Source organism: Thunnus maccoyii, chromosome 5, assembly GCF_910596095.1.
Source record: "Thunnus maccoyii chromosome 5, fThuMac1.1, whole genome shotgun sequence".
Taxonomy (NCBI): Eukaryota; Metazoa; Chordata; class Actinopteri; order Scombriformes; family Scombridae; genus Thunnus; species Thunnus maccoyii.
The window spans coordinates 25,236,618-25,263,174 of NC_056537.1; the positions used below are offsets into that span (position 1 = coordinate 25,236,618).

General features: G+C 39.9%; 2 protein-coding genes across 2 annotated transcripts; one reads left to right on the top strand and one right to left on the bottom strand.

Annotated features, from left to right (window-relative positions):
* On the top strand, positions 1-13,616 carry ttc38 (tetratricopeptide repeat domain 38). Its single transcript, XM_042412544.1, has 14 exons — positions 1-106; positions 651-728; positions 844-925; positions 2,270-2,441; positions 5,256-5,429; positions 8,120-8,195; positions 8,538-8,657; positions 8,805-8,864; positions 9,090-9,128; positions 9,679-9,760; positions 10,172-10,337; positions 11,962-12,121; positions 12,599-12,672; positions 13,057-13,616. The coding sequence occupies exons 1-14, from the start codon at positions 77-79 to the stop codon at positions 13,142-13,144; spliced, it is 1,401 nt and encodes a 466-aa protein (XP_042268478.1). The 5' UTR covers positions 1-76; the 3' UTR covers positions 13,145-13,616.
* tspan33b (tetraspanin 33b) lies at positions 13,332-26,557 on the bottom strand. Its single transcript, XM_042412545.1, has 8 exons — positions 25,945-26,557; positions 22,478-22,535; positions 21,769-21,896; positions 21,513-21,587; positions 18,099-18,194; positions 17,568-17,696; positions 15,291-15,452; positions 13,332-13,879 (listed from the first exon to the last, which is right to left on the bottom strand). The coding sequence occupies exons 1-8, from the start codon at positions 26,038-26,040 to the stop codon at positions 13,811-13,813; spliced, it is 813 nt and encodes a 270-aa protein (XP_042268479.1). The 5' UTR covers positions 26,041-26,557; the 3' UTR covers positions 13,332-13,810.

Below are 26,557 nucleotides of genomic sequence, written 5' to 3' on the forward strand. Positions count from 1 at the left end.
GGGTTCGTCTCTTTCATTAACTTGACACAGATTCAGTGTGTGAAAGTTGGGAGAGTGAACAGCTGCTAACTCAAAAATGATTGCTTCAAGTTTCAGGGACTGCCAGGTCAGTGATGGGGCGTCAGAAAGAGTGACATTATAAAAAGATAAGTTTTAGCATGCGTAAGGAGACGACATGCGCCGTTTATTCGTAGTTTAACTAGCTGTTAGGCTAATTGACTCGCAGGATAAATAGTGTTTTTAGCATGTATGAGATTGACGGTAAATTAACTGTTAAAGCGAAAATGTGGCGATGTTGATTGGGTGGGATTAAGCCGTGGACGTATTGAGGATGTTTTTATCAGATTTTATCCGCTGCTGCCACAACTCGTGACCAAAACATTCAATGAAATGTCCGCTAGTGATTTTTCCTTTATTGGGAGTTTTGTAGTGTTGAAATATCTGGTATAACGTTAACATTAAACCGTTTATTTCGTGGGCTGACGTCATTAATCAACCGATAACCTCTGCACATTGAAGGTTAGCGTTATATCCGTGTGACCCGTCTTCATGGTCACCGTGTTTAAACTCCGTGTCAGTGTTTCTGAAGCCCGAATCTACACTGCTTTACAATATTTCTATCTGCAAAATAACGCTTCTGTCTTTTACAGGCATGGAGGGCAGAGGGTCTTCCTTTGTCCACCAGCAGTAATGAGGCTTGTAAACTCTATGACGCCATACTTACTCAGGTAGCCCACCTTTACACCTTGTACATATTTACACCCAGATACAAGCCTCTTCCCTTCATACATGCTTCATGTGTTGCGTGTGCAGTTAAACATCTCTATGCTGTTTGGCTCCTAGTATGTGAAATGGCGTAACGATGAAACCCTGGGAGGATTTGATGGATGCATTTCTGCTATCAAGGCAGCTGACCCTAACTTTGGTAACACCACCAGTTCACTTCATTTAATTTTTGTTTACCAGTTGAATATGACAACTCTTTCAAAGAAGGCCTAGCCAAGAAGCAACATCAAGGAGTTGAAAAAAGTACAAAAGGAGACACAAGTGAATTTAAGGTTAAAAGTTAAGGATAAAAAAAAAGGTAGGGATGAAGGTAACAGTGCTAAAATTATGTGCTACAGAAATAGCCTAATTAAAAACGACTATGCACCTCTATACTTTAAAATAAACAACAAATAGGTCAATTCCTTCAAGTTCCCTTTAATAGGGAGTTCTAGGTAGAGGGAACAGCAACCATAAAAGCCTTCCTTATCTCTCATGTTTTGGGTTCATTAAACAGTGTGAAATAAGGGTCAGGTAGTCTGAGTAATCTAACTGGAACATTAGGAAAAAGCAATTCTTCTCAGCTGAAATACTTAAGACATCCTCCAAACAGACTGTCTTAACTGTGGATGTTATAAAAAAAAAAAAAAAGCACAGGTTTAATTAGTAACATTACTGCCAGTTACACAGCCCTGGCATTTTACATGCTGGCTAGCTGGAATGGCTCACTGGATCATTAATGGAATATAGGCATTGTTAACGTTATTATTGAAACCAGTGCTTTTCTTTCTATGACAAGTCAAAATTTCCAATATTTTGCCAGGATTTTGTATGTGTTTTTACTGTATAATAATGTCTTGTTGTATTGTTTGTTGGTTAGATAACCAACACTGCACTCTTACAGCTTTCAAAGCGCAACATTTGATGAACGCTTGGGTAATGAGCAATGACTTCCTGTGCTATCATTTGTTTACCAAAAGCATTGACCCATATATTAATGTCATCAGATTGATTGGACAATTACTTGAATAAACACCATTTTTCATACAATAACATGGAGGTTAATTTTCCTCAGCAGGGATGGTGGATACTTTAATCTCTTTATTTGTTTATTGAATTGGTGTTAATCTATTGTGACTGAGATTAAGATAGTGCCATGGCTGCCTTGTGTAGAATCATCTGTCTTGATATATCTGTGCTTGGTAACCATGAATTGTTAAAAATAAAATTAATGACTGGGATAAGCATAGAGCTTGAAATCAATACATAGTGAGTTATGAGTCATCAGGGCACTCAGTGGGGATGAACATCTTTAACACTTTATTCATCTCCTGTGAGAGATGAACAGAAGTTGAGAGACCTGTCTTAAGTAGAAAAGGCAGTTATGTAAAAGCTACCCTCGAAGGGAGACCTTTACAAGTACATGTGATTCAATATTTTGACTGTTATACTGCAGTGAGAAAGTCCAAAAAGAAAAGATCAGTGTTATCTTTTTTCCCTGTAGTTATGGGCCATGTGATCAGTACGGGGCTGGAGCTGGTGGGAACATCGAGCTCCACCCGTCTGAATGAGCGACTGGCCAGCGATGTGAGGAGGACAGTGGAGCTGGCCAACAGCCAGGACATCACCCCCAGAGAGAAGCTCCATGTCAAGGCTATGGAGTTCTTCTCACGTGGGTAAGATCCAGAGCCAGGTTGGAAATGGACAGGAAATGCAGATGAAACAGATGGATGAATAAGAATTTGGATATATGAGGCCAGTGGCTGCCAAAAAGGGGTCCTCAGACTACAAGTGCCCTTTGAAGTTGTAACAGGAGATCCATAGAAACATGAGAGATATTTTTTAAGTATGCATTGCTGTCCACTTGCAAGGGGTTTTAAAAAATGTGTAGAATTCTCCCCTATGTAATTGTACTTATTAAAACAATTGGCAAAATAAATAACATTTCATTTCAAGATAAAGCATCATTGCATAGAAATTAAATACAGGTTTAAACTTGAACAGATTATGGTTGAAATGTTCATACTAATACATGAATACAAAATTTATAGCTCAAGCGATACCAAACTCTTGAGGCCCATATTGATATTTAAGAGTTTTAAAAATCTGACTATGATCTTTCAGCTATTATATCCGTATATATATTATATCCATATTTTTAACATTAAGCAGAACATAAAATGTTTTGACAAGGATCCCTTCAATTAGTGTTTAATGAACTGTAAAAAAGATATGTACTGAGGGGGACATTTTACAGGTGAAAAATTAACTTGTTTGTGCTTTTTGGTGGACAACTATGTAATGGCAACTGTTTTGAAACTGTCTCAATATATCTTTTTACATGAATGCTCTGTACATTTCTTCTTTATTGGCCAACATACTGCAAAGTATATGCTAATTCCAATATATCCTGATATCAGCTGACATATTCAAGACAGTCTGCATGCAGGCCACCTCTGTGGGGATGCTTCTGGTGCAGGCTCCGCTCTCATGGTAGCTCCTCTGTCAGGACTGGAAATGCCACCAAAATAAAACAAAATGCACAAGACGACACCTCCGCTGTCAGGAAAAAAGACCTCAGAACTCTCGGCTGTCACGGCAAACACAGTTTAACATGATTTTGTCAGTGATAGGCTATATGTTAAATAATTCTGCCAACGCAGTGACATTAAAGTGTCCTATGAATTCTTTAAATGTAGCGATATATACAGTATCTGTCAACATACCATGTAAAGTGATTGACTGCTAATATAATGATACATATTGATTCAATAATTATAGGCTATCAACATAGCAGTATTATGTAAATAAAAAAAGAGCTTTACATTAATGTAATATATATGGAAAAGTTTTCTTTTTTTATGTGAAATTGACTTAATGAGCTGACAATAGCCACTGTTGGAATAATAACTTGACTAGATAACATATGGTAGTTACAGTTACTTAGAGTTACATAAACTGATAACATAATGTAAGCTATTTTAACAGCACAACTAGTACAGAGCAAAACATTCAGACTAGTGGATGTTTTGGATAATGCAAATTTGCCCGTCACTGTTGTGTAGAGGAAGCTTCAAATAATGACCAGAACAGGTGTCGTTCAAACTACTACTTTGCTTGCCAATATACTGAAGTTTTACAGAAAAGAAAGTAAACAACAGACTTTGCGCACAAATATTCAAAGCTGCGACAAAGCACAGGTTAGGTTACTTCCTTGAAACTTGAAAATAAAAGCATCCCTGTATGTAACTCAGAACAACATATTTTCAGTATTTTGTCCATAGTAATACTGAGTAAATATCATTACCAGGTTTCTCATTAATTCTCACATTTTCTGTAAATACTACGTGTAAGATACCAAATGTGAAGAAAAGACAGAGTCAGAGTTAACGCTCAGTCATGATGCTTTATTGGCATTTAGCCTACAGCTAACTCTGCTAATGTTGACACAGGTAACAGAATACACAGAGAACAACTATGGAAACCTGCTTAAGTTGCTTAGAGCACAACTCACAACAACAATGCCTTACACTTCATTTTGTAACATTTCTTTGATATAGCAACTAAACATGAATTTCCTTTATAAAACTACTTTAAAGTCACAGTCAAGTTGTCACTGCTGTTGCTGCCCAATCTGAGTCAACTGTAGATGTGAGTTGTGCATGCACCATGGTAGGTTTCATGTGAATAAGCAGATTCTGGAGTCTAACCAGTAAAGCAATCTAGCCAAATTTAAAGATTTCTTAACTGTATTAGATTATATAAAAGCATGGATCACCTTCTCACAGTCTGGAAGCATACACTGTGAGTTCACTACTGATCTCAGCGCAGGAGAGCTGGAGGAACACTGGATGAACCAAAAATAATAACCTCTGTCTTTATTTTCTTAATATAATAAAGCTGGGTATCATCAGCATAGCATAGATAAGAGTTTTTTGTCTGAGTATAGGTCTGTAAAGGACAGACAGAGAGATAAATTATAGTCTTGAGAAGATACAGCATTTATTAACTGCCACACTTTAGCCTTTATACTGTACATTTACTGCCAGATTAACAACTTACTGCTAACCTTTTCCTCTGCTCCGCTCGCATCCACTGTCACTTTTCTGCTGCTTGCTCTCTCACACTCGCTCAACCACACTCTCGCACTATTCACGACCCTATTCCTTAAAGGAGCTACGCTATCCTTATAACAGTACTATTAACAACATATTGATATTAATGATTGTGTGAAATTTTAGCAGCAGTGCTCATAAATGAATATAGGGGAAAACTGCACTGTGTACCATAAACTGTTCTGTAAATTTCAGCTGCAGTCTAGCAAGTAATATTTCTATTTTATCCTCAGTATTTTATTTCCCTTTGGTATCCTGTGATATACTGTAGGAGCTCAAAGCATATTGACATTTTTGTGGTTGTCATGGTATACTCGCTCTGCTGCCCCTCACAGAAGTGTTTATGTGTTTTACAATGACTCATGTTTCTTACAGAAATTTTCCCAAGGCCTGTGATGCATGGGAAGACATTCTGGTAGATCATCCAACTGATATGCTGGCCCTCAAGTTTTCCCATGATGGCTACTTTTACATGGGAGCCCAAACCCACATGAGGGACTCGGTGGCCAGGGTGCTGCCCCACTGGAAACCACATATGCCTTTGTCCAGGTACGGAAGACATTAATACGTAGCATATACAAGGATTGTGAAAGTCACACAATGACGTACAATGACGTGTAGATGCTAATAGATCTGTTCAGTTTCAGAGTCAGCAAGTGAAAACGTGTAATGGTGTGGGTGTTGTAAGGAAAGTGGTTCTCTCTGAGAAGGTAGAGAGTGTGTCAGTGATTTAACCCTACAGTCCTTACAGTACAACAGAGAGTAATTTCTCACACAGGGGGTACAAGCTAGGACCATGCATGCACATCCAAATCACAGAGAGCAGGTGCTGGGCTGAAAATGAGCAAATGTCGAAATAAACAAATCAACAGCTCGAACACTGCAGGGCTCCAATGTCCACTTATAATTTATTGCACCAAGGTGATGTTTCAAGCACCACTGCTCTTCATCAGACTCAAGTGACAAAGCACGATGCCATCTTAAATATATACAAACGGGTGACAAATTAAAGGAAAAACCGATACAGGTCTAAATGCTGGTGCCTGTGTTATGCTGTGGGGACATTTTTGCAGGCCTGGTTTGAGTCCACTTGCCCCCTCAGAGGGAAGGGTCACTGCAAATCAATACAAAGTTGTTCTGAGTGATCACCTTTATCCTATGATGAAACATTTCTGTCCTGATGGGAGTGGTCTGCCAAGGTAGATTGAAGCTTTTCTGGCAGCACATGGTGGCCCAACACCTTACTAAGACGCTTTATGTAGGTTTTTCCTTTAATTTGTCACTGTTTGCATATCATACAAGTCACATGATACAGTACCATGACCCAGATCTCCAATGTGACAGAAATAATAAGCATAAAAATGTATATATGCATCCATAAATACATACGCACACACACGCATACACACACACATAAAGATATTGTGTGCATGTATATATACATACACACAACCATGGTAGTGTACATAGTTCTGCATACATAAAGTTCAGAATTCAATGGTGTAGGATAACACTCAATAAATCTCAATAATCAATCAACTCAATAATAATCTCAACAATATGTGCAAAAATATATTATATGTACAAAGATATATACAAAAGCATGTAGAGAGGAATACACTCAATAGGGTATCCCTGACCACTATCAGGCTTGTAGGCTGTCATCAAGTGTGGGAAAATACCAAAGAGGTACCTCTATTTGTCCTATGGTGCAATATCATTAACCAGAGACTGCAATTTTCTGAAGTGGTCCCAGTAATATTTGCTGGTAAAGTCTACTGAAGTAGCACATCACATGACATGAATGAGCTATGTTTGAGAGAAAAAAAGAAAAGGTTATAAATGCAGTTGCAAGAACAACACTTTCCACTCATATCTTGGGATGTTTGATTTGAATTATCTGTTAACTCCCCCTGCTCTTTTATCTGTTTCACTCTTCGGCTGTTTCTTGTTTTTCACTGTGTATTGAGTGTTTTTTTAGAGTGATTGTTCTTTGGGGTGTTTTAACTGTGTGCTCTCCCTTATGCCTCTGTGCATCTGTTTTCTACTTCTTTCCCGGTTGATAATCATAGAGTTTGCAGTGGAAATTGTGAATGAAAGTTTTGACAGCACTTTGAGTGCAACTTCAGAAGGCTTATCTCCAACCAGTTACCACAGTTGCAGTCAAATCAAGTGCACCTGCAGAACAGCTGCCCCACATTAAACTGATATCACAGCCTACATGAGTCACATGTTTTACCTGCAAGACTCGTGTTTTAATGCTGTTCATCGTTTGTGATGCGAAAATGCTTGTGTCCTGGTGTTAGTTCAGTTATAAAATCCAAACGCACTGCAGAGCGTCTCTCCTGCCGACAGCTGACAGCGCTGTCAGTGGGAGAGTCATTCGCACTGGACGGTAGAGGAGGAGATGCAGAGACACTGGTATGCGTCTGTTTAAACAGGAGTTTAGCCGACTTCGCTGCATTTAACATTTGGCTGAGAGCATCAGAACTCACAGCAGGAAACACTCTACATCGCGCTACTTTCTGCTGCTTCCATCATCTTGTGCCGATTCCTTTTTGAAAGAGTAATGGCCAATGGGGAAACTCCAACACTGGGCTGGCCGACCAATGGTGTAACTTCATCACTCACTCAGGCACTCAGTCACTCAGGGACATAGCCTCGGTCTTCACCCTGCAATCATGCATGTCCTTTATGGGTGACAACTTGCTTAAAGTCAGTTATTGTTTTCCTCAACATCCTTCCTTCTAACACACATAGTTGAAGTATATAGATAAATCAGACCAAGCTGAATCCAGCTCATATTTCATTTAAACATTTAATGCTCACATTCAAGCCTTACAACAATAGCCTCAGGCAATATCTGTATAACAGAGATTTTACTGAGAGCTTATTGTCACAGTATTACCACAGTGAAAATAAAAGTTCCTAAATAGCACTAATGTGAAGGCAGTAATCAGCATGATAGAAACTTTGCACTGATCAAATGATTATGTTGACTACTTGAAAAACAAATAGGAGTCACTTTAAATCATTATTTATTGTTATTGCTGGACGCATGTTGTTTCAGAAAACCTGTGTCCGCTTTTCATCATCCAGAAAATCTAACAACTCCCATCATAACTCCATCATAACAACTCCAAATAAATAGTTATAGTTAAAGTTTACCCCGCCCTTTATTTTGTAATGAAAGGTTTTTGTGTGTGTGTGTGTGTGTGTGTGTGTGTTTTCTTTTTCAGCTATCTGAAAGGAATGTATTCCTTTGGTCTCCTGGAGACTCGATTTTACGACCAGGCTGAGAAAGTAGCCATGGAGGTGAGATTTTTCTTCTCCATTATAGTCTGTTGTACACAGTGTTGCCCTGTTATTGTGGCTGGGTGGTCCAGGCTGATTGTGTCAGTTCAATTCGGCAAGTAATTTGCTGTCAAAGACCAATAATAAGCAGTTCATCCCGACCTCAGCAGCCTGACTCTTCTCTGCTGAATGTGTAATGCATACAAAGTAGTTGAGACTTGAGGGTCACTTGAAAAAAGATTGGGTGACATCAGAGACAGTAATGGAGAGTTAAGCATACCATTATTTTTAAATTGTCTTCTTATTCTACATCTGTATTCTTTCTCTTTGTGTTCAACTGTAAAATCTCATCCTCTTGTGCAGGGCCTTGCTCTGACTCCAGACGATGCTTGGTCTGTTCACGCTGTAGCCCATATTTATGAGATGAAAGCAGAGGTGGACAAAGGCTTGAAGTTCATGGAGGGCAGAGAGAAAGATTGGCAGGTACAACCACTGGCAGTGTGATTTTTCTGATTAATCATATGAGTAACCTTGTACAGTTCTGCGGTGATTGTCAGAGTCCACTGAATTAAATTCTAAGTTGAAATAGCCTCAGGAAAAATATTTCAAATATCTGTTGTTTAATTCTAGGTATCTGACGTATTGGCCAGTCATAACTATTGGCACTGGGCACTATACTTCATCGAGAAGGTAAAGATTATAATGAGTTTTCTCAGTCAAGCGCATAGTTGGCAGTAGGATTGTTTGTGGAACTTGTATTTATGATATCATTTCCCATGGGTAATTTGAAGTCTAGAGTTGATTATATTGCAAGATTAATTTGTGTTTGCATCTGTGCAACACAATCTATCAACCCGGCTTGTCTCTCAAGTATGAAGTTATTCAAATTTGACTTTCTCACCACCTCCTCCACAGGGGCAATATGAAGCCGCTCTGCAAGTGTACGATTCTCAGGTTGGTTCTTGTTGAAAGTTTATGTCCAGACTTTAATAGTATAGTTGTATGAATACATGAGGACTTTTAAGAGTCATGCATGTACCAATACACAGGGGGATACAGACTAAAAGCAATGTGTTGTGCTTGTTGTGAGTCAACAGGGCAAGTGAGAGCAAATGGAAGTAAAATCTATGTGAAGATGTGAAAGCCAAGCAACAACACTCCCCTCCCCGCCCTGCCCTCCCCCTTCTATGTGTCAACTGCCAAAGCTGATTATCTTTTTACTCAAACGCTCTAAACTTAAGCTCTTTGGTGTCCTGTACCTTACAAGAACATTTCATAATGTTACTTACCACTGTGATACATTTGAACACAGAAATTCTTACATCAAGTTAGCTAAAATTCATGAATGTTTAATTACTCACGTCAGGGGAATCCCGCAAGACATAAATGTGTCTTTTTTTTCTTCTTCTTCTTTTTTCGAAAAACGTCGTCGTTTGGAGATAGTTGCATGTTATATTCTTCAGTGTTCGAGGTGAATGGTAAAAGTGCACCCTGTTTCCCTAAGGTATTCAGACGTTGTAAAGCCACAGGATCCATGTTGGACATTGTAGATGCCAGTTCAATGCTCTGCAGACTGGAAATGGAGGGTAAGATACAAGCTAATATGGGAATTCACAGGGCAGCTTAGCACTGGAACCACTGTCTGGTCCATCTATTACACACATTATCTTGGATGCTACTGATCAGAGTTTGATTAAAATTCAGGAAATGATACATGTCATTGCTCAGTTGGAAATTACACTTTTCAAAATGACAGATTTCTGAATGTGTTGGACGTGAAACTGCTAATGAGGTGAGACAATCACAGTTATTATACCTCATTAATCTGAAACTCAAGCTGCTGTTTTGGAAACAGGTGTAATTAGCACACCTCAGACCAAATTCAAACAGAAATGGAGATTATATGACCTGATGACATTTCAAAAAATATACTTTTCTCAAAATTTTGCAGCCTTAATGCATGAACAAGCAATGTTTGTTGTGTGGGTGCACGTCAGGTGTGTCTGTGAAGGACCGTTTGCGGGAGCTGCTCCAGGTAACGCAGCCTCACACCGATGATCATGTGACCTTATTTAATGACCTCCACTTCCTCATGGTGTCGCTGGGAGCTAAGGAGACCGGGACTTCTCAGCGTCTGCTGGAGGGCCTCCAGGAATTGGCTAAGTAAGTTCCCACACCATTTCTTCTCTTCACTGCACACCTCAACGCTGTCAGCCTTGCATAAGAGCCACCCAGGCCTTATTTAAAACCGACAGAAACAAGGCTGAGAGTAGGATGGCGAGATGCAGTCAGAGAATTCAGAGCTGCAGTCCAGCTCAGAGACCAGGGTCTTTCCTCTGTAGCAGATGTTGTAGCAGCAGCTGCCGCCTCTAGAGTTTTGCGGTTATAATGTGTTCTGGCATCCTGACCATGGACAGCTTGTGCTCTCCATTTCGTCTGGCACAAAACCCACAGAAACGCTGCCATTTAAAACCAGTTCTTTAAATTGTCATGTTTTTCACTGTTACGCAATAACACAAAGTCACAAGAGTTTGGGAATGATGCACCTTCAGGGGGGGAAGCAGCTCTTGAAAGAGTGAAAAGTCCATTTCTAAGTAAGGAATGGAAATTTTCTCAACTTAGCTCTATTTTGAGACATCAGGCAAGCTGCAAGAAAATGTTTAAGCTTTGCATTTATTTAGTTCCATCACTCACACACACCATGTCACTTGTGTTACCTTGGTTTGGTTGGATTGCACAGTTTTACATAATCCATACTTTGCTATAATGTAATTTTACAGTCAGAGGCAGTCAGTCTAAGCATTAGCTAATCCAGGAAAGCCTTACAACGGTATGGAATGTCTGGCCATAGAGTGAAGTGAATCCTACTCAGATGTTAATGTCCTTCACACTTAAGTAGAATAATATTCTAATACCCCTGTCAGTCTGTATTGTGACACCCCTCCCACTGTCTAGAGGGTTGTCTTTGCCAAGCTCAGCAGGTTATTGGTCGACAGGGGAGATTCGTCTGCTCATCTAATTCCCCTCGTTCTTTCAGGCTATAAAAGCTGGCCCATATGCCCACTCTTTCTCTCTCTTCCTACAGCTGATATCCGCCCTGCATCATTTTCTGTGGCTTTTGCACCGTCAACATCTCCACCGCAGAGATGCCATACATCCAGGCGCTGTTTCCACTCCCTATAGTTGATTTGTGTTGACTTTAGTTTTAGTAAATGATGTTCTAAGTATACAGTACCTCTTGTGAGGACTGCCTCCTTGTCACATTCCCTGCTTGACAGCCGGTTTGACAGTATAAATAAACAAACCTGGAACTTTTTCTGTAGATTTTTATAGTTTTTACATTATAACATATTTGTTATTATAGAATAATATAATTTTTAAAATGTTTTAAATAATCATTCGTATATTAGCATAATTCATGTTCCATTTCAATGAGCTATAGAGTTTCTTCTGTAAAAAAGAGTCCCTTATTGTCTACAAAGCAATTTGTGACCATTCAGTTTGCTCAGTTTCTCTAAAACTAAATGGAGTTTTTTGAATATAATAAACCACATATGTTTTTTTCAGAAAGAACTACTTTCAGAATTGGTTTAATAATGATAACATCTTTATATAAATGAATATAAATGTAATTTATATATGTAATTAACATGTAGCATGCTTGTTTCCTTCTCGATGAAACAGTTTGGTGAGGGGTATATAAATGAACAGGCATACTTGTGCACTAAACCTTTCAATTGTACCAAGAAATGTTTTTTCTTTGCTTTACCATTTCTTTTCTTCACAGGGAGCCAGGGGACAATCAGCAACATCAGCTGGCTGGAACTATAGGTGTGCCAATGTGTCAGGCCATGATGGAGTACAACCAGGGCAACTACAATCGCAGTGTGGAGCTACTGTACCCTTTACGCTATGGCATAGTAGACATAGGGGGCAGTGATGCACAGGTAAATTACACAGAAATGGGTAGCTGTGGCAAACTCAAAGCAAACAAGAAAAATCAAACAAAATCAAACACAGACCCAAGTGCAGTTTTTTATGCACAGTTGAAAAATGTTGAGCCTTGAGGTTTTACCTTTTTTTTGATATCATTGATCATACTATATTGTGTCTTTGTGAGTAAAACAGAACTCCCTACTGTGAAAATAGGCCAGAGGTGAAGAATGCTCTGCACAAGAGCTACAGCTTTTCACTCTATGAACATACTACATAGTGTGAGAATGTGGGGCACAGTGCACCAACATGAATAATGAATCTCTGTGATGGATGCTGATGGACTTTATGCATTTTATGTTCTTTGTGTTCAGGAAACTGCTCCCTAAGGTGCAACAGTGTTCATATAATATAACACAAAAGGGTTGACTCTACATACAGTGTTGAACTGGTCCTTGTTCACTAATGGGTTTGTCCACTGTTGTTTGCAGAGGGATATCTTCAATCAACTGCTTATTCATGCAGCCATGAAATCCGAAAATAAGCACCACCAGAAACTGGGAAGGTAATGCACAACAGGGATTTTATACCAAAACACAGGATGCTTCAATTTTTTTCCAATTTCAGTGCTGTGTGTCTTTTCATGTGAAACTCTGCTGAGAGAATATAGAAGAAAAAAGAAAGCTCTTGTGCTATTTGAACCATTGGATTTCATCATGATGCTGTACAGTTGCTGTTGGAGCTGCTGTCCACTAGAGTTTACTTTATCTACTGTCTATCTATGTGCATACAGAACACAAGCTGGATGCTCCCGTTATGTAACCCACATCCCCTGTCTGTACACCATGTTACACTTTCATTATTGATCAGGTTAGCCTCCCTGCTTGTAGTCTCTCTGAATCTGTGTCCATCTCTTTGTACTGTGTTGTGTTGTGCTGAATTCCTCCAGATGTCTTCTGGTGGAGCGCGAAGCCGTGAGGCCAAACTCCCCTCTGACTGATCGTCTGATGCAGCGAGCCCTGGCTCTTCACGACTAGACTTATTGCAAGGTGCACTGAGCAGTTTCCATGCACAAAAACATCAAAGCACCACCGTAACCTGATATGCCGGTGTTTGGCTTTGGGATATACTGCTACCAACCGAACCGGTATAGCAGTTCGGCTGTGTTGTCAAGACGTCTGAAACCTTCTTCTTGCACTCTTTTGAATGTACATTTTCTCAAGATTATGAGCCAATATTAACCTCATGTTGTCAATGATAAATAACCTTAAACGATGATACCTAAACACAGGCTTTATATGATTTGATTATTTTAGTTAACGAATCTGACAACTGGAATCAGATTTGTCAATGTAACTTTCTTCTCATGATAACAGAACTTCATCAAATGAATTTTATTAGCAAACATATCACATTTAAATATAAATACTTTTCAGAGATAAAATCTTCATGTCAATATCAATACAAAAAACCATGTTCAAAACCAATAAATATACATTTTGTACTTTGCATGTGATCACTATTTGAGTAACACAATAAAGTGCACCACACTTGTAAGCCCCGTAGGCAACACCACGTTAAGAATAAGAAACGTCGCAGTGATACAGTAGCAGTAGAAAAGATGTCCTTGCATGTGTCAGAGGAGTTGAGCAGAGTACTGTAAGTTCTTTTCTTCCTTCCTCTTCCCCTGTGTCGGCCCACGCTCACAATACGGAGGTAATCTCATCTTGGATCTGAGAGATCAGGATCTGGGACAGCACGATGCCTGCAATCTAGGGGACAGCAGCAGCCACTTTAGATTACAGAAAAGACTCTCAGGGTCCCTCGGAAGGGTGTCGTAATGCTCATTTGGCACTGGGATGAAATGCTTCATAATGAGATAAGACTGTTGGATAGTGTCACTTGTAATAATTTTAGACTCATATTTACAGGATTACAAGACTACAAACATATCACTTCCCATAGAGCTGATCACCATGCAAGAGAACACCCACATTCGGTAGCAAACACAGCTTTTAACAGAGCTTTTCAATAATTAGCAGTTTGATTTAAATGTGGCTTGTTATGCAGACAAATCCAGTAACAGTATTTAGTCAGGATGTGCAAGACAAAAAAGAGAACTTCATCATCAGATTTACTGCACATCAAAGCAGCCAGAATACTAACGCAATTGTTTTGACGGGACTCATGGGTAATTCACATGCTTCCCTCTCAGTACAATCATCGGGGACCCAATCAGGCAGATATGAGAGCGGGAGAGATCAGGCTAAAGATCCCGTGGCAAAGCTGCATGCTGTGCGAGAGACGGAACACAATGTGACAGCACCAGAATCATTTTGATAAGTAAGCGGACTAATTATTTAGAGGCAGCTCTTGATAAGTGCTAATTTGATTTCATGGCCAATCTAACATATTGACTTGAGTTATTAACAGTACTTAATGCTTTGGGATTCGCCATGTGTTGTGCAGCGGTGTTCAGATAGTAGGAAGGAATAGTCAGGATACTCTTTTCTGAAACGCATAATTTAATGCATCTTACAACTGCAGACTTTTACCTCCGTCGCACACTAACCTGCACTTTTGATCTAGATAGTCTAATAAATGAATAATGTACTATTAAATTTTCATTAAGCCTTTGTGCCTAGTTATGCTATCTAGGTATAATCCTCCGTTTCAAATCAGTTCTATCCTGATGGCCTTACATTAACCCTACATCCTGTTGGTTTCTTTGACCTCAAATAAGATTTTTATTTGATTTTTTTTTCCCTGTGTGTATCAGGATTGGGATATTCTATACGAGACAATCCCAGGTTGTGTAGGGAAGTTGTTGAAAGCTCTCCGATTGATGCCTGAATGTGCATTAGGAAAGGTACAGGACCCTGATTGATGAAGTGTTGCTCAGACTGTTTCACAGCCCTGTCCAATGCACCATGTGAGTCTACCTTTGAGGAAGCAGATCCCCGTCAATATCTTGATTGCCACACGCTCAATCTTGTGAGCTTTCAGTTGGTGCCTGTATTGACCTGTGTGTGTTTGTGTGTGTATGTGTGTGTGTGTACTTATTTGAGACAAGACTAAAGTCATCTTGGCCCAGAACCGTGGGTGGTTACTGATGGCACAGGACTGTACAAGGTTGCCAATTAGTGCACAGCCTGTACGAATTGAGTGCATGAGTGTGGTTACCTGAGGCAGGGCCAGACCCAGGGCTAGAGCCCCCACCAGTAACAGATGAGACTCGATCCACATCACCGCTTTGTCTGCACAGCCTACCGGGTAGATTGACTTATTTGCTTCCAGGAAGTTCTGGGTTTGAACCCCAAAACCGCACATGGTGTTGATAACTGCCTGTATGCCAGATGGACAGAGACAGAGAATGTGAGTTTTAAAAATGATCTTGTTAAACAATTGTTTCTCTTTCTTTAGACCACATAAACCTGAACCACTGACAACAATATTCAGGGGACGCTTTCACAGGCTGCTTTTGCACACCTCTTGTGTTATTTTGTATTGACAAAGATATTAACTATTGTGACAGCTGAGGAAGAGTTTTTCAGAGGCCAACTGACTGTAGTGATTTGGAATAGAAAAGAGGAAAGGAAATGACAAGAGAGCAATACTTAGATCCAGCACAGTCACGTCTATTTGATGCGACAAGGAAGACTGTTAAGTCCCTGACGTAGCTGCGCAGTTGCAGGATATGAACAGCAGGTTGCAGCACTGCATCAATTCTTACAGTGTTTAATTGATTTTTCACCCATGTTGAAAATGGTTGCTGTGATCTGTTTTCCATGTAGCATGATGTATAATCAATATTAGTGTGATGGATCCACATGCACTCTTTAGTTTTCAGTGTTCACACAGACAAGAAGAAGCCATCAGTGGTGGCCTGCAAGCTGTATTGCTGTGTGTCTGCACAGACGTTAAGCAGGCATTTTACATGTGTATTTGTGTGAGTGCAAACATGTGTATTCATGCATGCATTGGTACACTATATATACCGTTTGTGTGCCTGCATGTGTTCTTATCTGCACACATTTAATTTTTTATGCATGTGCATGCGGTTGTGTGTGTATGTTCTGGTAAGACAAAATATCATAAAACCTTCATGAGAAGAACTTGTATTTTGCAGGAAAATCACCACTGCTAACACCGTTAAGGTTGGTCATGTTACTGTGCTGGATATGTTCATTATACAGCAGTTGGTTAGTTTCAGCTTCTGACCACTGCAGCTCCTTTATGATGCAATGGTTGGCATATATCGTCTTATTTTAGAGACTTTTTCCTCAATCTTTATATAATTCTTTATATATAATTCTTTTATATGCAAAGCACAAACTGGTTGGTCATTTTCAGAACAGATTTACACGTAACCTACACCACTGAAAGGAAAAGGAAGTAATACCAGCAGCAGTTTATACCTGCAGCTGTAGACATTCTGGTGTCGCCTCCAGGCAAAAAAAAGCTTCTGTAGTTTTGACACATTTGTGTGCTTATCCAATGTCGGAATAACAACCACTGCCTGTCTGATGTGTGGCATTGATCAAGTCAGATTCCCTTGCTTTCAAGATATTTGCTTCATTGAATCTCTTCTAATTAATAGCAGTCTGTCAGATTGTGCGGGGTCAGGTGTTGTCATCATGTGAAAAAGCGAATTCAATACAAAAAAAAAAAAAACTGCAGTTGTAACTCATTTTGTCTTGCCCTACTCAATAAGCATTGAGTGACGTATGTTACTAGCCTACTCCACCAATGTAATTTTCAGTTGACATGATAGCTGCGGTACTGGTTGCAAAGAGTAGTTAGCTTAATGTTTTCACATTAGTCCAAGAAATGTCAGTTAAAAAGTTGTTACTAACTGAATTTACAACAACTTGTATAGTTGCATCTGTCTCATTTACACCCGTGAATGACATTCATACCATTTTTCTGTTATTCCGCTAATTTTTATCATTGAAGCTAGGTAGCTAGCCCCCTCTCCCACCTCCAACTTTAACTAGGTGTTTGTTTTTTTTAACTTTAGCTGGCTAGCTATGTGGGAAGATAGCGCCCCTAGTCTTAACCCTGCCTACTAAGCTCTGATTGGTCAATTGTTTCTCTAACAGTGCAAAACAGGTATTAATAGGCACAACACCAGACCTATTTTACAATACTGAACAAATCTGAGATGTTAGCTTGCACTGCAGCTAAATCATATTAGCGGAGACTGGTTTCAAATGCTATTCTACATGACACTCTGTGTCCTTGTTGACTGATACACATACAGGTTTTTCACAGAGCACGTTGGAACTCCGTTCGTCGCTTCACATTACTTAAAAAACTCCATATAGCCGACAAATTTTGCTAACTAAAATTCAGCCAAATATGATCCTTTTTTGAAACAATGGTTTTGCTTTAAGTTAATTTAAAGAGTTATGAGTCTTTTATATATATATATATGTATATAAAAAAAGAAGAGCACACCTCTCCGGGAACAGGAGTGCAGCAAGAGTAAGGTACAGCACAGCGTTCAGAGCTGGGGTTCTCATGTGTACAATTAAAGTACAAGTTCCAAGACCAGTCCGTGTAGTTGTTCCACCCACAACACTTGAACTGAGTAAAAGGGAGAGAAAGAGAGAGAGATCACAGCGCAGGTATATATTTAGAAAAATGCTCGTACACTGTACATCCTGCCAGTCTGGGCATCTCCCATGGGAAAACCCATGCTCACAAGTGTGCCAGTGTGTGCAGATGGAGGAGGAATATCACACAAGGAGACCCACAGAGTACAGGAACTGTATGTTACACGTAGCCTCTCATGTGGAAAACCCTCACTAAGCCCAAAATAGCAAACATAAGACATGCAGTTTTGTGGTCACTGGTTGTGGTTTCTTGGTTTAGTGCTCAGACTTATTCAATAAACCGCTATCTGTGATCAATTTGAAGACTCGTGTGATGTGGATAGCTACAGACACAAGTACAGCCACTCTAACTAAGTGGAATTGGCCAGACCACCTCTTTCTGGATGTAATCCATCAGGTTCTGCAGATCCAGGTCGTCCCTGTAGTGCACAATGGCTTTCTTCACAAACTTTCCCAAAGCATCACGAGTCTAAGAGTAGAGAGACAGGGGAGTTTATACATATAATAACAGCTTTAATATAAACATTGCCATGTTCTAAAGAAATTAAATCTGTTAAGTTTTAATAACTTCATTAAATGGTAAACAAACGTCTCTATAACCAAGCGCCTAAGGTGCTCACTGACATGGTGAAACCTTTCAGGGTGTCTGGCTCAGTTAATTACTCAGGGTGCATCTGTGGAGAATTGCAAAAAGCTTCTTTGTGAAACCTCCTTTGGATACTAATTTATTTTAATTTGCATTTTTTATTTATTGTTGTGACTATTTAAGTGTATATTGTTGCATTACCTTTTCCCGGCATATGTATTCTTTATACAAAGCCATCTTGGGATACGTGTTGCATGTGTTTTAGGCTCTACTACTATAAATGTGGTGATATGCAGCATTAGTCTCTCCGTTGAATATTCTATGCTCATGCATATGTCCATTTAAAACTTAACATAAATAATAACGTCCTCTTGTTTGTATTGTATAAGCATCCTATGGGGTGTATCTCAACAAGACAGCAGAGGAGCAGAAATACTGCTGCAGCGTGATGGCTGCGGGAGGGCAGCTTAACAATGATCATAAAACCATTCAGGCCTTTGAGATCAATACACACGATGCATACAAAACATATGCAATTTTTTGTACTATCTCAGCTGTGGCAGATAATTGCTTGAACTTATCCATTTGTTATTATAATGTGGTAATTTTCAGCAGCTCCACTGGAGCTGAATAAACAAAATGAAATATAAATGAAATACTTTGATTTGATTGAATAATGTGTAATGAGGATTTCAAACTAAATGAGGTTGATTCAGACATTCAAATCATGTACTACTATATTTGTTGGCTTTCATTGTCCATTAGACTATATTCTTTATCGAGGCATTAATGAGGCCTTGCATTGTTAATATTTAGTTTTTCTATTCTCATATATAAATAGTGCTGAAAAGGTATTTAATGCAAATCTCCGTTCTTTAAAATTCTGAAAACAAGGAGGGCCATGGTTGTACAGACGGAGTTCAGATGAAATATATGCTAATAGGAGCGCTGTATGCTAATAAACCGCTGAACTTTAAAATTTCATTAAGCTTGAAATGAATTTCTGTGAGCGGTTTGCTGAAGGCTCTCGGAATTGTTCGCATTACAGCCCGTGTTAGAGCAGGTTATGTTGATAAATACTGTGAGCTGTATCAAAATAGCCCAAATTTTTATCCCGGAGTAGTTTTGCTAAATTGCGTTAGGATTTTCGCAGCGATCCCCCTCCACTCCATCATCCCAGTCCTCCCTCTGTTTCTATCTTTCCACGTGGTACACTATGCTCATGGGCCTCAGAGCCCACCGTCACACCTCCCCATGTCATTAGCAGCAAAGTCTCCTTCAAGGGATCTGTTGAAATGGAACATTTGGTTCCACTTTGAAGTGCCGAAGCATTTGAATCATTTAGCGAGGAAGGATGCTGGGAGGGTTGTTAAACTGCTCTGTTTAGCAGCAGGCAGTCCGAGCGCTGACAGAGAACACAAGGGAGAGGAGAGGTATCATCAGGCACCAGGCACCTCGCCACAAGACACTGATGTCAAGGAATGTTGCCACCGCTGGCTGTTGTATTTTTTATTCTCAGTGGAACTCTAATGGGATGTTACTGTAGGAGATAAGTGGATGCTAGAGGGGGGTATCCTTTCCTTCCCCCTAGCCTCCAAATCAATCACAGGGGTCATATATTGGACTCAGACGGATAAACAGGCACACACATACATACAGTATAGCCTACATTCATGCAGTCACTGAGTGGGTTACCTGCTGTCATTCAGATACAGGCACTTTTAATCAGTGATATTATAATACAGACACAGGCACTTTTAATCAGTGATATCATAATCTGGGGATAGGGACCTCCACAAGGGGTTTACAAAATAATTACCGAAACAGAAAATGATAAACAAAAATTTGTCCACATAAAATTATGTAATCACCTCAACTTTTTATTAAACTTTTAGGGTGTTTTAAAGAGTAAACCCTGTACAATTTTAGCTTTTCAGGCTAGAAACACTCTTTTGATTGACCCGATCACAACTCATAGTCATACAACCTGTGATGAGGAGTCACAAGTATGCATGGCTTCGTATTAATGAATCACAGAAAAAGCTGGCGAACACTGCCTCAAAGGATAATTCTGTTTATTACAACTTGGGTCTTTTTTTTTCTTGTGGTTTTGGCCATTGTTTCCATCAGTTATGATAACATTGTTGTCAAATTAATTGCTGAGATTTGAGAACACACCAACAAAAAAAAAAAAAGGTGTAATGGGCAGAAAAAACATGAGCAGTCAGATGATCACACAGGTTTTAAACAAAGGAGAGTCTTAACGTTACTACCCACACAAGCATTCAGACAATCAGGTTTTAAATAAACCAACAGTTTAGCCAGGTTTTCTAAATCTCTTTACAAGTATTTGGGGGAAAAACAAAGTGAGTGCACCTGACATGTTGGTAATAATCACTGATTGCACAGGAAAACCGTGAACACAAGTATGGTAAGTATGGTAGGACAATGGTCTGTAAACAGAGGACAGTTTGTTTACATAGAGATACATACTGTTTTCTCTTCCAAATATGTTTGGCTAAATTAGTAGTTTGTTTTAAACCTGTATGATTGTCTGACTGCTCATGTTTTATGCCCTGTCACTGATGATTTCTAGATGTCAGCAATTAATAACTACACTGTTATTATTGCAGATAAGAACAATGGTGAAAACTACGAAAGGCCCAAGTCCTAATAAACCATAATTCTCCTTTTTAAGTTATTTCATCTGAAATCAGTTCAACTCAGAGTGTACTAGAGAGAAAATAGGGCTGCTTTCCTTTATTTTCTGACAGTCTTCAAAACAAACCTGATGCACATTATTTGCTAGGCTTACAGACACCAAACACCGATTTCCACTAAAGTGCTGGTGTGTACGTATTTTTGTCTGCATTCATTTTTCTGTGTTTGCTGTGTGGCTCAGACATTGACAAGACATTCCCCCGTGGGCTCAGCGGGCCCATCTGTAGGTTCAGATGCTGCACCTTATTAAGTTTTATACACTCTACTTTACAAATGTACAGAATGTCCAAAAGCTGGGAAAGAATACGCAAAATCAATGGAGCTCGGGGGCATTCCCGGTCGTTGGTGTTGGTCACTGTGGAACAGAACTGGAAACCAAATGTGACCTTATAGTGATTTGCTGCATTGCTTTTATATTATATATATAATATTGTATCTAACTAAGCTAGTGCACAGGACTGTAAGTAAAGAGGCAGATACCTGATCAGAGTAGAAGAAGCCCAGGATTGCTATGGCCAGCTGGGTGAGGAAGACCAGTGTCAGGCTGAAGGAGAACTAAAAGCAGAAAAAGACACAATATGAAAAACGCAGTCTGACTAGGACAGAATCATAACTGACAGATTTGCCGTTACACATGAGATTTAAGACTTGGCTTTGGATTAAATGTAATTTGAGCTGCCATATCGGAAGCAACACACAGCGCCAGTATTAGTAATGTGTCTGTTATGGCTATTACTGTTTTGAGGAGGCGAATGTTCTCTCTGAGGGCTCCGATGCAACCACAGAAAGTGATGAAGAACATGACCACCCCCACCACAATTAGGATGACAGCCGGGTCGATCAGGAATGTGTCCCGCACCGTGTCTGACAGAAAGACAGAAAGAGCCCCTTCTTTATTTCTATACCTTTTTTTTTTTACTTCTGTGAAAACTCTCTTCCTTTCTTCCATCCTTTTTCTAACCTGTATTTAAACCTCTTTCCTCCCTCACACCACTTTTTGTTTTACAATCCTCGCTTCCTACACAGTCTGCCTTCATTCTCTTGAATCGTCAATAATCTGTTGTGGATTATACAGGACACAGAAGCGTAATCAGTGGGATGAATCCAGGTTAATCCTTTTTGTTGCCCATCTACTGTATATTACATATTATATGTGAGAATAATGACAGCAGGTAAGCCAAGGATAAAGCTAAAACTCACTGATCCACTAAACGTGACATGGTGTCAACAGGTGTGTTGCCAGAAAGAGGCCACCAACACAGCTGTAGACACCGCAATGTACGCAGTAACACTTCATCACAGTTCTTTTACTCACTGTGAGAGTAAAACTGGAGATGTGGGGACATGTATGATGAAAAGAGATCACTTACGATAGTTGTAACAGGATAATAGACTCATTTCTATAGAGTTTGAGAAGTGTCAAAGTGTGTCATGTGTGTATGTACCTGTAGCTTTCTGGACTTTAGCGTACACCCCCATCGCAACAATCAACAAGGAGAAAACCTGAGAAAAAGAAGAAGAGAGATTTTTGAAATATGTTTTGCCACAACAAGACATGAATCAGATTGCACACACTGAGAAGATTACTCCTCTGATTGATGTGATCGTCCTTCACATTCCGCTCGGAAAATTCAACATCTGGTATTTCCAGATTGGCTGCCAAATATTGCTGCGTTCACTTGTTATGATGTCGGCATAGAAAAGGGTTTTGGGGTTGTTATTGAAATAGAAAACTGACACTTTGGGAAATCCGTGTATTCACTTTCTTGCCAAGAGTTGGATGAGATGTTTTATACCTCTCTCATATCCATCCACTAAATATGAAGCTAGAGCCAGGAGACGATTAGCACAAAGGAAAATGGCAAGCCTAGCTAAAGCTCACATAATCGTATAAATTAACACATTTTTAAAAATTTGTAAATAAAGTGCAAAAACAGCTAGTTTCCCAGGCTAGCTGTTTTCCCTTGGCTCTAGTGTTTTTTGCTGATGTAAGCTCACCGTCTCCTGGCTTTATATTTAATAGACACATATGAGAGTGTTGTCAATCTTCTCAACTAACTCTCAGCACGTAGGTGAATAAGCGGATTTCTCAACATATCAAACTATTCCTTTTAAGTTTGGGGAAGAATCTGGGATTCATAAGAACAGATCTGTGACCTGTTACAATTCCTAGAGATTCTTTATTTCAGCGTGTGAAAATACAAACTTGTCTGGAGCAAAGTGAATTGCTTCCAGTGCGCTGGCTCTGTTTTCAGCAGACTTTATTTGCATTGTGAAACAGGACAGGTGTGATCGGATTAGAGATGATGAGCCTTTCCTCAGGTGCTGAGTATACGGTGCACCTGCTGCCATGGTAACCGCGCCGGTGTATGTGTTTACGATAAACAGACAGATGGATCTCAGTGGGAAAAAGAAATAACAAGACATATGGATCTTGGCTTTAATCATCTGAATTTGGAGGACATTAATATGGAACATCGACATAGACACATATTAGGATTTTGCTTTTAAAGCAAAAATCCTCAGAATTCAGAGCTTCTGTCTTCACTTTTCCACAAGAGAGGATTGTCTGTCTTCATCTTCCTGCCAAGTAAAACTTGACCTTGGTTAAAGAACAACGGTTGTTATTCTCCCAGACTGTACTGAGTGATGTTTTGTATTTTGACTATTGTAGGTGGACTATAAATAATTATTCTTCTCTTTAGTGTTTAGAACTGCAGCAGCAGAGATGGAAAGAAAAAATCAGAGAGGAGGTGAAGGAGGGAGAAAAAGCATGAGGCGGTTAGTGTGAGGAACTCAGTGTGGCGCTGATTTGTCTGAGACCTGCTCTGTGCTTTAAAAAAAACGAAAAAAAAAAAAAAACAAGAAAACATTAGAGTAGAAAAAAAATCCCCCACTGTGTAAAATATTGAACACGAAGGAGGCGTCGACAGCCCACACTGTGCATGCGGTGGATAAAGGGAAGAATACCTCCTTTAATGAGGTCTGAAAACAGTTAAAACATTCAGGCACAGACGGCCGCATGCAGTAAGTAATGGTGTTGCTTGAAGATGCATTGTTAACTGCTGAGGATGTTAAGTTCACCCTAACAGATGCCATGAAATAAAACAGTGGAGAGGGGAGAAAATAGGTGAAATTAGAGTTTCCTGTTGATTGCATTGTCAACACTAATTTCCCTCCTGTACTTGATTGTTTTTCTCACCTTGAATAACAATCTGCATGGCTTGGCTTTCATTTCCAGTCCCTGGGATTCACAGAAATTCTCTTGATTACTAATTGTGAGTGTGTCTATGTGTGTACAGAATGCCATTTGTTCAGCCCGTATAAACACGGATTTGTTTTGTTTCTGTCTGAAAAGCCTATATTGGATCTGCGGAGGTCACGAGGATCTGCACTCCACGGCATAATTTGCGATGAAAACAGGTGTAATTTTTTTATTTTGCAGACTTAATGTCCCACATGATATTTGTCATGCGCAGAATTGTTGCTTTGAAATGGTATGTCTCATCTCCCTCACATTTTTTCAATCAATAATTTGATTTGACAAGACAATAGTTGACAAAACACATCAAGGATGCACATTTTCTTTGGCACGATGGCGTTCTCAAGATTTTTGAAGCACAGTGGGGTTTTTTTGTGTAGGAGCGTATGCACCTGCAGCTTCATTTGTCGCCTTACCACTGTGTATGCTTATGTATACGGGTGGCAGTGTGCATTCGCAACAGGACACACACACACATAAACACACACACACACAGTGAATGTATTCCAGCTCTGTTTTCAGGTTTTTCAAAGGGATGAATCAGGCTTCTCCCAGAGAATTGTGCACGGAGGTGAAAGCCAGCTGAACTGAGCCGTGGGGACACGGGGACAAAGGCCTGATGGATTAGGGCTGCAGTGTTCACTTCTGAGCCTCGCGTCTGATAAACAAAGTCAACACAGGCCAGGCTGTGTGGTTGCTAGAGCTGCAGTTTTTGCTGATTGGCTTTAAATGCGGTAAGAGCGCGGTACACTGTTTGCCCCCTCGCTGTGTCTGTGTAGGACTAGATGAGCCGGGATATGATGGAGGTGTGGGGACTTCATAGAACTACAGATGTGATCCGTGTGCTCAGAGTAGTAATGTGCGAGGGAAAGCGGGGGAGTCAGAAAGAGTCTTAACTGTGTGTGCACGTGAAAGCAACTGAGCCCTGATGATGAGGGACAAAGGCCTGATGGATGTAATGACTGCATCAAAGTGTCTCCTGTACTTTTATATCTTTCTTTCACAGTCCCAGTTGTCTCCCAGCCTCCCACTCACACTCATCACCAGCAGTGGAGCTTGTAATTTGGGACTTTTATTTTTTTTGTGCTGTAATGTTGGGGAAACGATGCAGTCTACAGCATAAAGCAGCTTTCAGGCTTTTAAGTAACAGTGTTTGACAGAAAATATATGGAAACATTTAGTTAAAGACTACCAGCAGGCTCACACAGTTGCCAGGTGTTTCATAGTTCAGTAGGAGTCAGTGCTCCGCTGATTTGATAAGAATGCAGCACAACATTTGCCAGAGTGATGTATGGACAATCTGCACGTCCATATATAACTGTAGTAAACTTAAAATAGGTAGCAGTGGGGAGGCTGGGTACCCCTGCTGTACTATCTGAATTACATTTCTTCATTTATTATTTATAAACTTTTTATTATTTATACATTTTTTTTCCTGTTTTTGTTTAGCTTTTGTCTATTTGCTTCAGAGCACTTGTTTTTCCTCTCCCTGATAGCTGGTGATTTATATGCTCAGAAATATCAACAATATGTGACCCAGGACACCAGAACAGCTGTGTTTGTTTTTTTTTTGTTTAGTTTTTTTTTTTTTTGTCTGCACTAGCCTGTGCTACTAGAAGAAAAATCATTCAAGAGTGCAACTCTACTCACCCAAAATAAGAAGCTGAAGAAGAAAAGAAAATATCTGATCCAGGGGTTGACGAAGGAGAACGTCTCAGCTCGATTCAGATTAAGTTTCCTGTCCATTGTTTCTGTTTTTACAGTCCGACACGTAGCGCTACAGTCAGTTTTGCTCCAAAACAGTCCCAAGATCCAGCCCCACCCCGCAGATACTCGGCCGCCATGTGAATCTGTGAGGAGGGGGTCGTTCGCGGGCCGGGTGTCATGCTGGCTAAAAAAGGGGGCATGAGGCTGTGACGCTACCCCACCATGCTGGTAGGGCCCAGAAGTGTCTATGTAGGCCGGTGGGTCAGATTACACAAAAAATATCTCTGGCTGACTGCAGCTGAATGGCCTACGAGCTTAGGAGTATTGTGAACCTGCAGCTCTCTCTATTGCTGCCTTTTTCTCTATTACCTCAAAGTTCCTGCATTCTGCTTCGTAGTACCTTTACTTTCAATATCAGTGTTTATTAGTGGCGGCTGTTGACTCAAAGGGAGGAAAAGGACAGGAGGACACTAGTTGGCTACTTATCTCTACTTTCTTCTGTTCAACTTATGTCCTTATTTTCAAATCCAGGGCTGTGCAGGTGCTCAAAGTTAAA